At 40.2% G+C, this 19,488-nt stretch overlaps 1 protein-coding gene across 8 annotated transcripts in view; it reads left to right on the plus strand.

Annotated features, from left to right (window-relative positions):
- The window catches only part of LOC134354150 (protein EFR3 homolog A-like), a 167,324-nt gene that overhangs the window by 113,947 nt on the left and 33,889 nt on the right, over positions 1-19,488 (plus strand). For all 8 annotated transcript variants that reach the window (XM_063063021.1, XM_063062985.1, XM_063062995.1 and 5 more), the window contains 5 exons: positions 7,235-7,343; positions 11,794-11,845; positions 15,009-15,181; positions 16,049-16,124; positions 18,369-18,530. In XM_063063021.1, coding sequence (XP_062919091.1) covers positions 7,235-7,343; positions 11,794-11,845; positions 15,009-15,181; positions 16,049-16,124; positions 18,369-18,530 — 572 coding nt within the window. The remainder of the gene's footprint in view (positions 1-7,234; positions 7,344-11,793; positions 11,846-15,008; positions 15,182-16,048; positions 16,125-18,368; positions 18,531-19,488) is intronic.

Raw genomic sequence — 19,488 nt, forward strand, 5'->3', positions numbered from 1 at the left:
ATATCTACATTTACTGATGGATCATGGATTTAATCTAGGAAAGTGTGAAGTAATGCACTTTGCTAGGAGGAATCAAAAGGCAGATGGCAATCACAATGGAAAAGTATGCAAATGATCACAGCAAATCAGAGTGTGCTTGTGCCTGAAATACAAAGTTATGAAGGTGTAGCAAATCGTTTAAAAGGCAAATGGCATAGTAAGAGGTTGAAGAAGCCTGATCTGTATTCTTGCCCAGTTCAGTAGAATCAGAGGTGATGTTGTTAAGACATTTAAAAGGCAGGGTAGGTGTGAAAATATTTCCACTAATGGGAGCGATTCAAGTGAGGGGCATTGTTGGAAGGCAAGCAATCATTTAAAACTGCATTGTGTGGGAATTCCTTCACACAATAGTTGTGAATTTCTGAGATTCTTTGTTCTGGGGTTGCGGAGAGTTGTCATGCCACAAAAGTGCTGGACAACAACTATCTGTAAGAAAGAAATCTAGTCACCTGTTCTTGACATTCAATGGCATAATAATTGTAAAATTACCCACCATCACTGTCCTGGAATGTCACCATTAACCAGAAATTCAATTGCATAAATTTCATAGGCACAGGAGCAGACTAGAGACCGTTGCATGATTTACAAGGTACAGTTTAGGAATGTGTTTGAATACTCTTCAGTTACATAGAGAAGTGCAATACCAGCAACTCTCAAGAAGCTTGATGCATCCAGATGTTGCACACTTGGACACAAAAGGGACTTCCAGGCATGCAGAAGTTTAAAATAACGTTTTTATTTTCCTTTCTGGAAATACAGGAACACAAGCGCATCGGCTTACCATCACTCACAACACGCTGGAGGAATTCAGCAGGTCGGCTTACCATGCATGCTGTGGGGCCGTCTCCACCTACTCCATCACGTGCGCACTCCCGTGCCCCCCAGGACCCCTCAGCTGCCCTCAGCTTTGCCCCTTGTCACCATAAACCAACCCACTAAAATATTACCGTTGCTAGTGCAACTGAACATTAATCAAATTGTGAACGAACAAAATAACAAACCAAAGCAATAAAAATAATATGAACATAATATAAGAAAATTAGGGGGGTATCCAGTGTCCATTAATATGCTCCGCATTACTGTGGGTCCCACACAGAACAAAGCAGTCTGCTCGACTGGCATCATTCACTGTATCACTATTGCACGGTAGCTGCTGTATGAACCTTCTCCAGAGCTGCACCACTGTTACGCACCCAGGCACTATCCAATTCTGTGATCTCTACCATAAGCACCTGCGGATTCCCCTTAAAGTCGTTTATTGGCCACATAGCATCAATTTCATCATCTGGAGTATTAACATATAACATGAATGTTAGTGGATCCAACACCAGCCCCTGTGAAGCACCACTGGTCACCAGCAGCCAAACAAGAAAAGGCCCCTTTATTCCCACTGTTCCTCTTCAGCCCAGGCTAGTACCTTTCCTGTATTACCATGGTCTCTTATCCTGTTTAACAGCTTCATGTGCGGCACCTTCTTAAAGACCTTCTGAAAATCCATGTTTGGGAGTGAAAGGGTTAATGTATGAGGGGCGGTTGATGGTCCTGGGCCTACATTCTCCGGAGTTTAGACAAATGAGGGAGCTGAAAGGTAATGTTACAGCTATCTAAGACCTCGACCAGACTCCACTTTAAGTACTGTGCTCAGTTCTGGTCACCTCACTACAGGAAGGATGTGGAAACTATAGAAATGGTGCAAAGGAGATTTACAAGGATGTTGCCTGGATTGGCGAGCATGCCTTATGAAAACAGGTTGAGTGAACTTGGCTTTTTCTCCTTGGAGTGACAGAGGATGAAAGGTGACCTGAGAGAGGCGTATAAGATGATGAGAGGCATTGATCGTGTGGATGGTCAGAGGCTTTTTCCCAGGGCTGAAATGGCTAACATGAGAGGGCACAGTTTTAAGGTACTTGGAAGTAGGTACAGAGGGGACGTCAGGGGTAAGTTTTTTACGCAGAGGGTGGTGAGTGCGTGGAATGGGCTGCCGTGGACTGTGGTGGAGGCGGATGCAATAGGGTCTTTTAAGAGACTCCTGGATAGGTACACGGAGCTTAGAAAAATAGAGGGCTATGGGTAACCCTGGGTAATTTCTAAAGTAAGTACATGTTCGGCACAGCATTGTAGGCTGAAGGGCCTGTATTTTGCTATAGATTTTCTGTTTCTAAATCAAGTTGAAAACCACTGGATATTGAAATAGAGTGTTCATGGAGAGGATGTTTCCTATAGTCTCCCGCTGGAGAGTCTGGAACCAGTAGGCACAGCCTTAGAGTAGATGGATATTCCCATTACAGCAGAGATGATGAGAAATTCTTTGAGGAAATAACAAGCACAGTAGACAAAGGAGAATCAGTAAATGTTGTGTACTTGGGTTTTCAGAAGGCCTTTGGCAATGTGCCACATATGAGGTTGCTTAACAAGTTAAAAGCCCATGGTATTATAGGAAAGATACCAGCATGGATGGAGGATTGGGTGATGAGCAGGAGGCAAAGTGTGGGAATAAAGGGGACCTTTTCTGATTGGCTGCTGGTGACTAGTGGGGTTCCATGGGGGTCAGTATTGGGGCTGCTTCTTTGTACATTATATGTCAATGATTTGGATGACAGAATTGATGGCTTTGTGACCAAGTTTGTGGATGATATGAAGATAGGTAGAGGGGGCCAGCTAGTGTTTAGGAAGCGGGGAGGCAGTAGAAGGACTTGGACAGATTAGGAGAAGGGTCAAAATGGGAAATGGAATATAGTGTCGGTAGATGTATGGTCATGCACTTTGTAGAATGAATAAAAGCATAAACGATTTCTAAATGGGGAGAAAATTCAGAAATCCAAATTGCAAAGGAACTTGGGAGACCTCGTGCAGGATTCCCTAAAGGTTAACTTGAAGGTTGAGTCAGCGGTGAGGAAGGCAAATGCGATGTTGGCATTCATTTTGAGAGGGCTAGAATATAAGATCAAGGCTGTAATACTGAGACTTCATAAGGCACTGGTGAGTCCTCACTTGGAGTATTGTGAGCAGTTTTGGGCTGCTTATTTAAGAAAGGATGTACTGACATTGAGAGGGTTTGGAGGAGATATACCAAAATGATTCTGGGAATGAAAGGCTTATCATATGAGGAGTGTTTGATGACTCTGGCTTGTACTCACTGGAATTTATAAGAATGAGAGGGGTTCTCATTGAAACCTATCGAATGATGAAAGGCTTAGATAGAGTGGATACGGAGAGGAGGTTTCCTATAATGGAGGAGTCTAAGATCCGAGGGCACAGCCTCTGAATAGAGGGACGTCCATTTAGAAAGGAGATGAAGAGGAATTTCTTCAGCTAAAGAGTGGTGTATTTGTGGAATGCGTTACCACATGCAGCTGTGGAGGCCAAGTCATTGGGTGTGTTTAAGGCGGAGGTTGATAGGTTCTTGATTAGCTAAGGTTTGAGAGGGAAATGGATCAGCCTTGATGAAATGGCAGAGCAGATTCGATGGGCCGAATTCAGCTCCTAAATCTTACGGTTTAAATTTCTTTTGCCACAGGGTGGTGGATCTGTAGAAGCTAATGCCCCAGATGGTTGTAGAGATCAAGTTATTTTGTATATTTAAAGCAGAAGTTAATGGACTCTTGTTGAGTTAAGTGTGTCAAAGGTTACAGGAAGAAGGCAGGACGATGGGGTTGAGGATGAAAGCAAATCAGCCATGATTGAATAGCAGTATAGAGTCCATGAGCTGAATGGCCTAATTCTGTTCTCATGCCTTTTCATCTTGTGATCCTAAGTGGTACACAATATAACTTGGTAGAAGCAGGACTCAGTGGAACAACGAGCTTGAAATGAAGATGTCATTACAAGAAACTAAAAATAAATTATGAAGCAGCATATCTGACAACTTAATTTTGGTTATAAATGGCACATCCTGTTGTAGTGGGATATATACAGTGGTATGCAAAAGTTTGGGCATCCCGGTCAAAATTTCTGTTACTGTGAATAGTTAAGTGAGTAGAAGATGAACTGATCTCCAAAAGTCATAAAGTTAAAGATGAAACATTCTTTTCAACATTTTAAGCAAGATTAGTGTATTATTTTTGTTTTGTACAATTTTAGAGTGGAAAAAAAGGAAAGGAACATCATGCAAAAGTTTGGGCACCCCAAGAGATTTGAGCTCTCGGATAACTTTTACCAAGGTCTCAGACCTTAATTAGCTTGTTAGGGCTATGGCTTGTTCACAGTCATCATTAGGAAAGGCCAGGTGATGCAAATTTCAAAGCTTTATAAATACCCTGACTCCTCAAACCTTGTCATGAAACCAAATCAGCAGTCATGGGCTCCTCTAAGCAGCTGCCAAGCACTCTGAAAATTAAAATGATGCCCACAAAGCAGGAGAAGGCTATAAGAAAATAGCAAAGCATTTTCAGGGAGCCGTTTTCTCAGTTCATAATGTAATTAAGAAATGGCAGTCAGTAGGAATGATGGAGGTCAAGTTGAGGTCTGGAATACCAAGAAAGCTTTCTGAGAGAACTGCTCGTAGGATTGCTAGAAAGGCAAATCAAAACCCCCATTTAACTGCAAAAGGCCTTCAGGAAGATTTAGCAGACTCTGGAGTGGTGGTGCACTGTTCTACTGTGCAGCAATACCTGCACAAATATGACCTTAATGGAAGAGTCATCAGAAGAAAACCTTTCTTGCATCCTCACCACAAAATTCAGCGTCAGAAGTTTGCAAAGGAACATCTAAACAAGCCTGATGAATTTTGGAAACAAGTCCTGTGGACTGATGAAGTTAAAATAGAAATTTCTGGCCGCAATGAGCAAAGGTATGTTTAGAGAAAAAAAAGGTGCAGAATTTCATGAAAAGAACACCTCTCCAACTGTTAAGCAGGGGGGTGGATCGATCATGCTTTGGGCTTGTGTTGCAGCCGGTGGCACGGTGAACATTTCACTGGTAGAGGGAAGAATGAATTCAATTAAATACCAACAAATTCTGGAAGCAAACATCACACCATCTGTAAAAAGAAAATAAAAGCTGAAGATGAAAAGAGGACGGCATCTACAACAGGATAATGATCCTAAACATACCTCAAAATCCACAATGGACTACCTCAAGAGGCGCAAGCTGAAGGTTTTGCCATGGCCCTCACAGTCTCCCGACCTAAACATCATCGAAAATCTGTGGATAGACCTCAAAAGAGCAGTGCATGCAAGACGGCCTGTGAATCTCACAGAACTAGAAGCCTTTTGCAAGGAAGAATGGGCGAAAATCCCCCAAACAAGAATTGAAAGACTCTTAGCTGGCTACAGAAAGTGTTTACAAGCTCTGTTACTTGCCAAAGGGGGTGTTATTAAGTACTGACCATGCAGGGTGCTCAAACTTTTGCTTCTGGCCCTATTCCTTTTTCGTTATTTTGAAACTATAAAAGATGGAAATAAGAAAGTAATCTTGCTTAAAATATTAAAGAAATGTGTCATCTTTAACTTTATGCCTTTTGGAAATCAGTTCATCGTTTACCAGCTTAGCTATTCACAGTATCAGAAATTTTGACTGGGGTGCCCAAACTTTTGCATGCCACTGTACATAAATAAACAATAATTTAATTACAAATTTTGGGCCAAGGTAACATGGTTTTAGGCAATAGTTGATTAGTGGCTTAGCAAAGATATTTTTGTTCTTGCTCTGACATGTTTTGGTATAAGATAGTGAACTAGATTCATAGTTCTGCTCAGAGAAATGGGCCTTTTAGCCCAACTTTTCCATGTCATCCTGAGCTTGGTACCATTTGTCTACATTTGGCTGGGATCCCTCTACACCTTTCCTATCTATATCCCTGACTAAATGTATTTTAAGCTTTATAATTGAAACTGTCTTTACCATTTCCCCGGCAGCTTGTTCCACACGCCCACCACCCCCTCTGTGGGGTGGAAAAAGTTGCCCCCCTCAATTTCCCTTTAAATATTTCCCCTCTTACCTTAAACCTACTCCCCCTCGTTTTAGCAACACACATAAAAGTTGCTGGTGAACGCCGCAGGCCAGGCAGCATCGCTAGGAAGAGGTACAGTTGACGTTTCAGGCCGAGACCCTTCGTCCTGACGAAGGGTTTCGGCCTGAAACATCGACTGCACCTCTTCCTAGAGATGCTGCGTTCACCAGCAACTTTTATGTGTGTTGCTTGAATTTCCGGCATCTGCAGAATTCCTGTTGTTTGCCCCCTCGTTTTAGACTCTTTTTTCCTTGGCGAAAACAAACTGTTTATCAGTAGGTAATAAAGACGCACTTTGCATTTTTTTACTGATTTTTTTTTAAAAACGATACTGTTAGATATCAAACCATATTAATAATGGTCCGTGATTCAGTGTCTCACTGCATTTTTGTATTAACTTTTAAAATTTAAATCTTATCATAAGTAACAGCTTAGTAGAAACTTGGCCCTCCTCTGTGCGACACGATTGTTTCTTAATTTCTGATTCAGTTGTTCCATCAGCTGTAAAGGCTGATCGCTAACAAAGTTCAGTTAATCCACCACGTTAGTGGTCTGATTTGCATATACATGAGTATATGTGGAGGAGAGCATCTCTGCAAGATTACTTCATTATACAACCTGCAGTGAGGGTAGTTGGTCCGATCTTAAGTATAATTATCTCAAGCTGTTATCCTTTGTCCTGCAATCTGCAGACCATTTATCCAGAAATTACATGGTTGAACAGCCAAAGCTACATGTGTACAGTGATGTTTGTGCAGAACCTTAAATTTTGGGCAATATATTTTAACATTTGCCTTGCAACTAATAGAACATGATTCTGGTATAGCATAAAAAGCATAGATTTATAGAAATTGCATGAGGAGGGTGGGTGTTGAGATGTTTAAAGTTTCTCTTATTCTTGCTCCAAGACTAATTGCTGTTCTGTCCAAAAATATTTAAGCTGTTGTTAGTAGGAGAATACTGGGCCCTCAGAACTGTTAATAATTAAGAAGGGAGTCAGTGTAATGTCTCCAAGTTTAACTATAACAGGCTAAGTAGAAAAGTAAGTTGAGAGAGGTGAGGACTGTCTGCAAAATTATATCAATTTAAGCAGGTCAAATATACAGTAAATATAGAAAATGTTAAGTCTTGTTTAGACTTAGGTTAGTCTTTTGATGTGTGAGAATTTTATTACAAAATTTTGTCATTGTGTATTAAAAATTTAACTCATCGTAAAAATGGCTGAACTTGTCAACTTTGTTTTAGGCTCTTTTGGGAGCAATCTTCCAGATTATCAAAGATCTGAAATAATTATGTTTATTATGGGAAAGGTGCCCACCTTTGATGCTGGAGCCCTGGAGTCGAGCTACTCTGGGTAAGTTGTGATTCTGACTTGTGCTTTCTCATTAATAGGTACTGTCATGTGTTACCTTCTGGTTTAGATCAGATATTAAAATATTGTTATCTGGTTGGTTTATGCTTTGGGCATGTTAGCCACTGCAATCAAATATACCACTAACAGCAAGGTTCATAATGATGGGAAATGTACTGAAGACACTGCACATCCATGCTGTCATATCCATTATGGATCAATACCTCAAAGTGAAATGACTTCGTATTGTCCTATCCTTAAAAAATCTTTCTTATTTTGATACTATTTTAACTCCTGCTCCTTTGTTCAGTTTATTTCTTCTCATTTCACTATTCCTTTCAGTACCTCTGTGTCTGCCAAGTTTAACTCTCCATACCAAGGACTGGCGAATCCCCCTTCAAGGGCTTTGGTCCCAGCTTTGATGTCCAATATACCTGGCCAGTGCCGGTGCTATGTTCCTTCGAGCTAGCCTAATACTGCAGGTACTAGGCGTTCTCAGGATTGCTGCCAGTGCTACGTGATAGTGATGGTAAGAATTGGAGGAGATGGCAGTTGACTGTATGGCTGAGGAGTTGGTTCAGGGGGCAGGGTTTTAGATTTTTGGATCTTTGGGATTTCTTCTAGCGAAGGTGGGACTTGTAGAGATTGGATGGGTTGCACTTGAACATGAGGAGGAGCAATATCCTTGCAGGTAGGTTTGCTAGCATGGTTCGGGAAGGTTTAAACTAATTTGCGATGGGGATGGGATCCGGACCGATAGAGCAGTGAAATAAGTGCATGGAGTAAAGCCAGACCTAACATATAGAGAGGCTTTGAGGAAAGAGAAGCAGAATAAAGGGTGTAAAGGTAGGAAGGTAGAAGGGCTAAAGTGCGTGTAGTTCAATGCAAGAAGCATCAGGAACAAAGGTGATGAACTGAGAGCTTAGATACATACATGGAGTTATGATGTAGTGGCCATTACAGACACTTGGCTGGCATCAGGGCAGGAGTGGATTCTCAATATTTCTGGATTTCAGTGCTTTAAAAGGGATGGGGGTGGGGGAAGGGGAGGATGGGTGGCATTACTGGTCAGGGATACTATTACAGCTACAGAAAGGGTGGGTAATGTAGCAGGATCCTGTTTTGAGTCAGTATGGGTGGAAGTCAGGAACAGGAAGGGAGCAGTTACTCTATTGGGAGTATTCTATAGGCCCCCTTGTAGCAGCAGAGATACAGAGGAGCAGATTGGGAGGCAGATTTTGGAAAGGTGCAAAAATAACAGGATTGTTATCATGGGTGACTTTAACTTCCCTAATATTGATTGGCACCTGATTAGTTCCAAGGGTTTGGACGGGGCAGAGTTTGTTAAGTGTGTCCAGGACGGATTCCTGTCACAGTATGTTGACAGGCCGACTAGGGGGAATGCCATACTAGATCTAGTATTAGGTAACGAACCAGGTCAGGTCACAGATGTCTCAGTGGGTGAGTATCTGGGGACAGTGACCACTGCTCCCTGGCCTTCAGCATTATCATGGAAGAGGATAGAATGAGAGAGGACAGGAAAATTTTTAATTGGCAAAGGGCAAATTATGAGACTATAAAGCCAGAACTTGCGGGTGTGAATAGGGATGATGCTTTTGCAAGGAAATGTACTATGGACATGTGGTCGATGTTTAGAGATCTCTTGCAGGATGTTAGGGATAAATTTGTCCCGGTGAGGAAGATAAAGAATGGTAGGGTGAAGGAACCATGGGTGACAAATGAGGTAGAAAATCTAGTCGGGTGGAAGAAGGCAGTATACATGAGGTTTAGGAAGCAAGGATCAGATGGGTCTATTGCAGAATATAGGGAAGCAAGAAAGGAGCTATAGAAGGGGTTGAGAAAAACAAGAAGGGGGCATGAGAAGGCCTTGGCGAGTAGGGTAAAGGAAAACCCAAAGGCATTCTTCAATTATGTGAAGAAAGAAAGGATGACAGGAGTGAAGGTAGGACCGATTAGAGATAAAGGTGGGAAGACGTGCCTGGAGGCTGTGGAAGTAAGCAAGGTCCTCAATGAATACGTTTCTTTGGTATTCACCAATGAGAGGGAACTTGATGACGATGAAGACGATATGAGTGAGGTTAATGTTCTGGAGCATGTTGATATTAAGGCAGAGGAGGTGTTGGAGTTATTAAAATACATTAGGACGGGTAAGTTCCTGGGGCCTGACGGAATATTCCCCAGGCTGCTCCACGAGGCGAGGGAAGAGATTGCTGAGCCTCTGGCTAGGATCTTTATGTCCTCGTTGTCTACGAGAATGGTACCGGAGGATTGGAGGAAGGCAAATGTTGTCCCCTTGTTCAAAAAAGGTAGTAGGGATAGTCTGGGTAATTATAGACCAGTGAACCTTACGTCTGTAGTGGGAAAGCTGTTGGAAAAGATTCTTGGAGATAGGATCTATGGGCATTTAGGGAATCATAGTCTGATCAAGGACAGTCAGATAGCTTTGTGAAGGGCAGATCGTGTCTAACAAGCCTGATAGAGTTCTTTGACGAGGTGACCGGGCACATAGATAAGGGTACTGCAGTGGATGTGATCTGTATGGATTTTAGTAAGGCATTTGACAAGGTTCCACATGGTAGGCTTATTCAGAAAGTCAGAAGGCATGGGATCCAGGGAAGTTTGGCCAGGTGGATTCAGAATTGGCTTGCCTGCAGAAGGCAGAGGGTCGTGGTGGAGGGACTACATTCAGATTGGAGGATTGTGACAAGTGGTGTCCCACAAGGATTTGTTCTGGGACCTCTACTTTTTGTGATTTTTATTAACGACCTGGATGTGGGGGTAGAAGGGTGGGTTGGCAAGTTTGCAGACGACACAAAGCTTGGTGGTGTTGTAGATAGTCTAGAGGATTGTCAAAGATTGCAGAGAGACATTGATAGGTTGCAGAATTGGGCTGAGAAGTGGCAGATGGAGTTCAACCCAGAGAAGTGTGAGGTGGTACACTTTGGAAGGACAAACTCCAAGGCAGAGTACAAAGTAAATGGCAGGATGCTTAGTAGTGTGAAGGAGCAGATTGATCTCGGGGTGCATGTCCACAGATCCCTAAAAGTTGCCTCACAGGTAGATAGGGTAGTTAAGAAAGCTTATGGGGTGTTAGCTTTCAAAGTCAAGGGATAGAGTTTAAGAGTCGCGAGGTAATGATGCAGCTCTATAAAACTCTGGTTAGGCCACACTTGGAGTACTGTGTCCAGTTCTGGTCCCTCACTATAGGAAGGATGTGGAAGGATTGGAAAGGGTACAGAGGAGATTTACCAGGATGCTGCCTGGTTTAGAGAATATGCATTATGATCAGAGATTAAGGGAGCTAGGGCTTTGCTTTTTGGAGAGAAGGAGGATGAGAGGAGACATGATATAGGTATACAAGATAATAAGAGGAATAGATAGAGTGGATAGCCAGCGTCTCTTCCCCAGGGCACCACTGCTCTATACAAGGGGACATGGCTTTAAGGTAAGGGATGGGAAGTTCCACGGGGATATTAGAGGGTCTTTTACTCAGAGTGGTTGGTGCGTGGAGTACACTGCCTGAGTCAGTGGTGGAGGCAGATACACTAGTGAAATTTAAGAGACTGCTAGATGGTATATGGAGGAATTTAAGGTGGGGGGTTATATGGGAGGCAGTGTTTGAGGGTCGGCACAACAATGTGGGCCGAAGGACCTGCATTGTGCTGTACTATTCTATGTTCTGTGCCTTGAAGGTTCTCTCTGCTGCACTATTTGTTTAGCTGAACATTTATCTCTGAGTTTCTACAATTTCTTTTCTTGCTGGCATGAAACATGGCCAGTAATGAGGAGTTGACCAGCTTTTGAAGCTCTACTTCTTAATATCTTTCCTAACTCTGGTTTTAAAAAAAATAGATCTTTTCAACTTTTTTTCTAATCATGACTTAGTTACAGCCTCTGGGTTTTTTAATTTCCACTTCTGATGAGGGATCTTTGACCCAAAATGTTTATTCTGTTTCTTTTTCCACAGATATTGCCCAATTTGCTGAATGTTCCTGGCTTTTTTTTAATACTAATTTCCTCTTCATCTGTTTAAATTTTTATTCATTGACAATTAGTTGCTGTAGCACTATATTAGACTGTGAAGTAACACTAATTGGCATACTCGTATTTGAAATCGTTTTTTTTTGCAGTTGAAATAAATACACTTCAAATCACAATTTAATTATTTCATTTAATGTTTAAAATTTGGCTTCTGGGTCATGGTTGAATTGAGGTCAAAATTATATTTTCATGACAAAGACTTGACATTTCATGCTGAGATGTCGACTCTTTATTCCTTTTCATAAATGTTGTATGAACTGCGTTGTTCCTCCAGCAGTTTGTGTGTGTTGTTCTGCATTTCCAAAATCTGCAGAATCTCTTGTCTTTATGATATTTTCAGATCTTAAGATAATGAGGTCTATTTTAATTTGCAAGTCTGAATTGTTTATAGGGACCGTGGAACAAGAGCAATCCAGGTCAAGCTACTACGATCATTACTTATGGTAAGATTTAAAAGAAAAAGTGTAAATAGGATTATTTAAATGGAACTTAGTTTTCTGATGAAATATTTCTATAGAGTAGTCCATATAAACACCATAGCTATATGCAGCTTCGGAATCCTTCATCAGAACTGGAAAAAATGAGATGATATTGTTTTTTAAGCGGGGAAGGGTTGGAGAAAGCAATGGAATGTCTGAGAACGGATAGAAGCCAGGTTATGAAGGTAACAACTTAAAAACTGGCAGTTGGAGATAAAAAGACAATTGAGATGGAGGAGTGCAGGAAAGTCTGTGGCCTGAGGGAGGAAAACATGAGATTTATCTGAAATTGTAAACTTCAGCTTTAAGTTCTGAAAGCTGTAATATCCTGGCAAACGCATTGCAAAACAAAAATGCCCCATTAAACATTGTTGGACCATTGTTGAAGGCTGAAAATAGAGGGTAGAATGGAAATAGGATAGAGGATAAAAATTACAAAGACTGAAAAGTTAGTGTCACAGTTCTGCACTTAATAGAGGTTTCCCGCAAAACAATCATCTACACTGTATATTTTTCAATGAAATAGAAACCATATTGTGAGCAGCAAATGCAATGTGCAAGTTTGTAAATAGTGAAACTGAATTATACATCATATAAAAGGACCCTTTGATTCCTTGAATGATGAATAGAGAAGAGGTAAAAGGGCAGATAAATCCATTTCCCAAGACTGAATGGGAAATTGCTATGAAAAGGTAAGATATTGCTAGAGATGATGGTGGACTTTGATTTGTGAAGGGAATATTCTTATCAAAAAGGAAAGATGTGACTGGTGACAGAATCCTGTTGGAAATTATAAAAGGATCCAAAATGAATGTGGAGAAAAGATGAGGACAGTAAATTCTTTCCTTTGTCTGGATCTGTGGAGAGAGGGTCAGCACAGAAATAAGGTTAATGGAGAAGGTGTGATTGAAAGCCTGTAACTGTGGCGAGAGAACCACAATTAAGGCACTGGTATGAAAAATCTCAGCATTAAAGAAGATACAATGGATGTGGTGCTTAGAAGACCAAGAAGGTGTAGTTGAAACAGTTGTAGAAGTCAGATGGTTTTTTAATGGATATTGGTAGCTAACCTATCTGCTGAGATGGACATTTATATATAAAAAAAAAAGGAAAGGAAGGAAAGGGATTTGCCTGTATGGTCTATGTAAACAAGACACAAGCCCAGAAATTGACGGCAAAGATAATGAAGTTTTTATTCATTCTGTTCAAGCTTAGGAAGCAGTATCAGTACAACCATCAATGTACCAGAAAGAGTTGAGGGAAGAGAATCACATCAAACAAAGAGGCAGACTTAGCTTGAGCCCCCGTAAGTTCATAGTTACACTTATTTTCATAGAAAATGAGTATATTTGTGTAAGGGGTTGTTCAATGAATATGTTCAGCTAGCTAAGGGAGAGTGGAGGCGAAAGGAGACTGAGTTTTGTTCAAAGAAGAGGCAAAAGGTTTTCAGAGCTTTATGTGGGATGCTGGGAAAGAAGGATTGAACATCCATTGTGAAGATGAGTCAACTGGGACCAGGAAACTGGAAACTGTTTAGGTTACTGGAATACAAATTGGAATGAATTAGACAAAGGTTAAAAGATAGAGTCCTGGAAGGGAAAGAAGTTCTGTGAATCAAGAACATGATGTGGAACATCATCCTACGTGAGTATAGATTAACTATATATAACATCAGGGGTCCCCAACCTTTATTGCAACAGGGACCGGTTTATAATTCACAATATTCTTGCGGACCGGCCGACAGGGGGTGTGGGGGGGGGGGGTAAGGTTCCCAACAGACAAGAGTAGCAGTCAAATATGTTGTGTTTACCTCGAGAAAGACTACAATGACCATGAAGCCTTGCGCTGGCACGAGTGCGCATGCGTGTACGTGCCGATTTTTTTTTCTACAGATCGTTTTTGGCGATTCTGTTTGGGGGAGGCGGTAATCACGACTGGAATATAGGTGATAAGTGGCTAATACACTCAATTTCATTTCGAAAAGGGTTTCTCTAACGAATTTAATATTAAACACACGGCGCATATTTTCCTCACATGGATATAGTGATAAGTCAATTATCAGGGGAGGACAGGGGAGCTTGAAGTAAGTGTTGAACGAACTTCCAGTAGAAGTGATAGAGGCAGGTTCGATATTATCATTCAAAGAAAAACTTAATAGCTATATGGACAGGAAAGGAATAGAGGGTTCTGGGCTGAGTGCAGGTCGGTGGGACTAGGTGAGAGTAGCCTTCGGCACGGACTAGAAGGGCCGAGATTTCCGTGCTGTAACTGTTAAAATGGTTATACAAGTCACTTATAGGTCAATAGCATCATAACATTTTAAGTAACGTTTGGATATTAAACACACAGCACATATTTTCCCCATATGAACATATAGAATCATTGCAACACACCAATATTGCTGAATCAGTGGGAGCCCTGGGCTTGTTCCCTGCAACAAAATGGTCCGATCGAGGGGTGATGGGAGACAGCGAACCTCGAAGGGGGTTCCTTATGTCCAGTCTATTCCGCAGTTTAGTTTTCATTGTATTCATTGCAGAGATATGTTGGAAATGGAAGCAACGTTTTCAGTGCTTTCGTGGCTAACTCAGGATATTCAGCCTTGACTTTGATTCAGAAAGCCAGCAGAGATGTTATGTCAAACATACTTTTCAGCCCGCCGTCATTTGCAAGCTCGAGGAGTTGATCTTCTTCCCACACTGACATGGATGAGGCTTGCATAATGACCTCGCGTTTGTTCAAGTTCAACAGTGGGCGTGGCGGGGAATGAGGAAAGGTGCAGCTGATTCATATCGCTAAATCATATCATTTCCTTGCGGCCCGGTGGTTGGGGACCGCTGTATAACATTACTGGAAAAAGGTCAAAAAGAAAATTTGGCTTTTTTTTGTGGAAATCTGGTGCTATTTTGTACTGCTGATTTTATTTTACATAAAATACTCTTTAGAATGTACAAGTACAGAAAATAAATAGTTTAGTGGCAGATGAGCATAAGAGACTGACAGTTAATTTTGGTAAGTATGTACCTGCAGTAAGTTTCACAAATAAGTAAACAGAATATAAAATGAGACTTTTTTGTCCATAAGCCTGAGAGGTAATTAAATTGTTTACTATTTTTAATTAATACAGGTAACTTCAGGATACAAGGCCAAAAGTATAGCAGCTGCACTTCCTTCTCCATTTTTAGAGCCAATATTATCAGTTTCTTTAATGGAAGACAGTGAGCTGAGATTACTTGTCCTGTGTATTCTACATAGTCTTATTGATCGTCATGAGAACAAAGCGAAGTTCAAAGAAATGAGGTAAAATCAGTTTGTTGGAATATTATTACAGATCTGTGTCTAATTTCATACATTTGAATGTAGGATTCTGGATTCATGTTGGTTTGAAATTTCTGGCAAAGTAAATTAAGTTGGGTCAAAATCTGAATTAAATTGTGTCGTGTTTTTGAGAGTGCACTGTCATGGAAGTTTATCTCCCGTCTACTCTGTCCTGGTGCGGAGTTTTGACCTAAACTGTTGTCAATTCCTTTCCCCTGCAGGTGCTGCTCAGACCGCTGAGTTACTCCAGCAGGTTGTTTGTTTGTTCTAGATTCCAGCATTTACAGTCTGTTGTTTCACTCTTGCTGTAAAATATTCTTGGATGAATTAAATGGGAAATGCATGGTGGTTTAACAAAAAAAAAAGTGAAGGTGTGACATTGTATATGAAATATGAATTGTCCAGCAGACAGCAGTGGTGCTGGGTTACCAACCTATAGACATAAGCAGCATCAAATCAGTTTATGTAGTTTAGCAAGATTATTAGAACTAGTGTTGTGAGTAATCTTACAGTATAATGTTGAATAGCAATATTGTATAGGTTGAAAATAACTTGAGTTGCACATCCTTGAACTATTATTCCATTTATATTTTGAAAATCCTGCTTTGTCTAGTAGTTAAGTTTCCTTTAAAGGCTGCATGCATGAAATATATTGATGGAAACTATTTATATCAGGTTGTCACTTATGAGTTTAATGGTCAAATACAACTATAATTAAAATGGTAAAGTAATGTAAAGGTTATTTCAAAACTGTTCATTTAAGATCCAGCATATTATTGAACTGTCATTTGTATTTGCTTTAGTGTCCTGTTAAATTATTCACTAATATTTCCGTTCTTTTCTAATCAGAATCATCCCAGATGTTTCAGCACTGAAGATAAAAAGAGACAAGAACTCAAAGCAAGACATAAGTTTCATGAAAAAAGTAATTGACATAATTATGTATTTCATTTTGCTTGTAATGAACAGCTAATTCAAAACGTTGAAAAATGTCACAGGCATTAGTTAGGCTTTTGAGTTAATGTACTGGTGTATTCTTGTAGTTCCTCAAACAAGACAATTTCTCAGGCTGATATTCTAAATTTAAAAGTTCTAAGAAAATCCTGAAATTGTTCAGGAATTACTTCTATCCTTGTTTGATTCTGTGGACATTGGCTCTATGGTTCATGACCCTATATTTGCTCTCCTGCACTTTCATATGAGTCTTTCAAGTTTGTATATGGGCTAGAAATCAGTGAATGAATCTCCTTCCACCATCAGCATATTAATCTGTTTCTGATTTCCCTCTTGTTTCGACTTCTTTCCCTGCCAACTTACCCACGTATCTCTATCAGTACACCTGTTCTCACATCATCTATTCCATGTGGTTACAAGTTATATATTCTTTGCTGACTTTATTAGTGACTTTCTTGGCCCTCAGTTTGGACTTCTCAATAAAGTGGGACCTTTCTTTTCATCCCAACCTGTGAGCCCCTTTGCCCTTTTCTGATTAAAGGCCTTAATCGGGTCCTTTCTTTTTTCCAGAGGCTGCTATAGAATTTGGTCCAGCAATTGGTTTCCGAATCATTCTATTTCATTCTTTTATTTCAATTTTCAGAATTTCAGTGATTCTTTATACTCTCTTATTGTATAGGCTGCCTGAAGTTTTAAACACTTCGTATCAAAATGTGTTCTCTTTACAAGTAACCTTTAGTCAAAAAACAAAATTTAACCAAATTTTCTCAGCCAGTCAGGTAGAACTGAATAGCTGGGGTCCATAATCTTTTTGTTAATGGGCTTTAATGTAAGTTTTGTGAAAACTCAGTTGCTTCAGAGTCTTTTCACTTAATTGTTGACAAACTCTTCATTTTAACCAATTAGTCGTTTGCAGTACAACATAAACAAGTATGAAGCCTGGTTTTACATTATTGGCAGGTACTGAAGATACCAAGCTCATGTACTTGACCTTAATGGAAACCATGGTAATTTGGACCAGTGGAATAGATGAGAATAGAAGGATTGCACCCATAATGTTATATTTTGTGTTGTTGTACAATACCACACATTAATGTCAATAGAGTTCAAAATGCTCTTAAGCATCTGCACTTAATAGAATAGAAAAATCTACATTCTCTTCCTTTGCTGCCTGACTTGTAATATATTGATTGGATTCTGCTGCCTGGGCATCTTTTAATGGTGAATGTTATGAAGACCCCCTCCTTGCCCCATTTTAATTTTAGCTGAATGTTAGGCTTTTGTGAGTATAATTACAAAGCCGACTCTAGAGTAAATGAGTATAATCATTTTATGATAAAGCAATGTTATGATTCAACATAATGGGAACTTTACATAATAGTCCTTAGCACATTTCCTGACACTAAATTGACTTTGATAAGCTAAAGATATTAAGAGCTAGATATCGTTTTTGGTAGTTGTTTTACAAAATATATTGCATTCACTGTGGATTTTAAAACAAAATCCTGTAGTTTTATTATTTTCAGCCAACTCTCTCACAGATGATTTAACAAAACATCTAAATTGCTAATTGTTTCAATAGTGCAGTTGGTAATAGTTCTATTGTTAGATTGTTCAAGATAATGAACAGTTTGTTTCTACTAAAAATGTAATTTCATTTGAGAAATTGCAATACAACAGAAGAAAGCAGGAAAACTGAACATTATTGCAGGAATTTTCAGCAATAGAATTTTTGATGGCTTCTGGGAGATTACTGGAATGAAGTTGGTGCAACCAACAGATCTTGTTGGAATCATCAGCTCTAAACCACATAGGTCAGTGTGCTGTCCTTTATACAGTGAAAAATTGATGATGAGGAGGTAACGTTAGGGAAATTTGACAGCTCAGTGGTTGTGGAGGAATCAGTAAAGGTTTGAAATGTAAGGATAGTGGTGCTGAATCTGCCTGGGTTTCTGGGAGTGAAGTTGCTTCCAGTGCAAACAAAAACCTTGTGTACAGAACAGATTGCAGTCAATAATTTTGTTACAAAGAAATTGCTTCTCATCACTGATTATCAAAAAATGTCTTTTGAATAATGAATTTCAAAGACCAGAGCAGTACGCTTTGTAATGATGTTGGGCAGTTACTATAATGGTCATGTGCATTTACTGAAGTGCATCAGTCATTAACAATTTTCTGATCATAACCTGCAGTTTAATCTCATTCCATTTTTCAGCAAGGACAGCAGTTATACAGACACATTTATGTGGGATGCAAAGAAGATGATAATGAACAGAAAAACTTTGAATCCCTATTCATTGCTCTCGTACTTATTACAATAGAACTGGCCAATGATGAAGTGATTGTGGACTTGATTCGTCTTGCTCTAGCTATTCAGGTACAGTTCACAAATATGTTTAAATCTATAGTTTAGTATTGAAAATGATAAATGATTGAAAATGGAGGAGGAGAAGATGGCGCGGCAGCAGCGCGCGCAGCCACTTCGGTGGTGATGTCTGTTATCTGTCAAGTAGGGGACCGTGCACAATTCTGATTTGATGGAGACAGAAGTGAGAGCATGGAGGAACATCTGGAAAACTTCTGAAATGCCCGCTTCGCTGCCGTTGCTACTGTGTGGTAACCGGAATCTCCGGAGCAGAAGGCCCCGAAATCTTCGGCTTTGCGTGTTTTCAGCAGCCGGGCGAGGTCGAAGGCACACGGGAGGCTGTATCGGAGAGGCTGGTCGGAAGCTCGAATTTTTCGGACGGATGGACTCAGTATCGGCTGTGGTCGGCTGCTTCCAAGGCATCGGCAAGTTGACGGTGCCTGGAGGTTTATGGCAGGGAGTTTCTCCCTTTTGCTGCCTGCTATCAGGGACTCGGGAGTCGATCGACTCGGAAACTTTTGAGACTTTATTTACCGTGCCCATGGTTTGTTCTTCATCAAATTATGGTATTGCTTTGCACTGCTGTAACTATATATAATTATGTGGTTCTGTCAGTGTTAGTCTTTGGTTTGTCCTGTTTTCTGTGCTATCACTCCGGAGAAACATTGTATCATTTCTTAATGCATGTATGCATTTCTAAATGACAATAAAAAGAGGACTGAGTGTTCTCATAATCTAAAATATTTTATAATTAACAACTGTATGTTAAATTAGTGCAAATGATTGTATTAATCAAAATTGTTGTATGGAAGGAATTGACTAGGATGTAATATCTAAAACATAAGTATTGTTAATTGCAAGCTTTTAGTTTATCATTTTAAATGTGTCAGTTGATACACTAGGCTCAGGATTCTGCATAGGACTTAGTTGTTATTCCATTTGCAAATTATGCTCAATATCGCAGTTCTTT

The sequence above is a fragment of the Mobula hypostoma genome, chromosome 1 (assembly GCF_963921235.1).
Source record: "Mobula hypostoma chromosome 1, sMobHyp1.1, whole genome shotgun sequence".
Lineage (NCBI taxonomy): Eukaryota > Metazoa > Chordata > Chondrichthyes > Myliobatiformes > Myliobatidae > Mobula > Mobula hypostoma.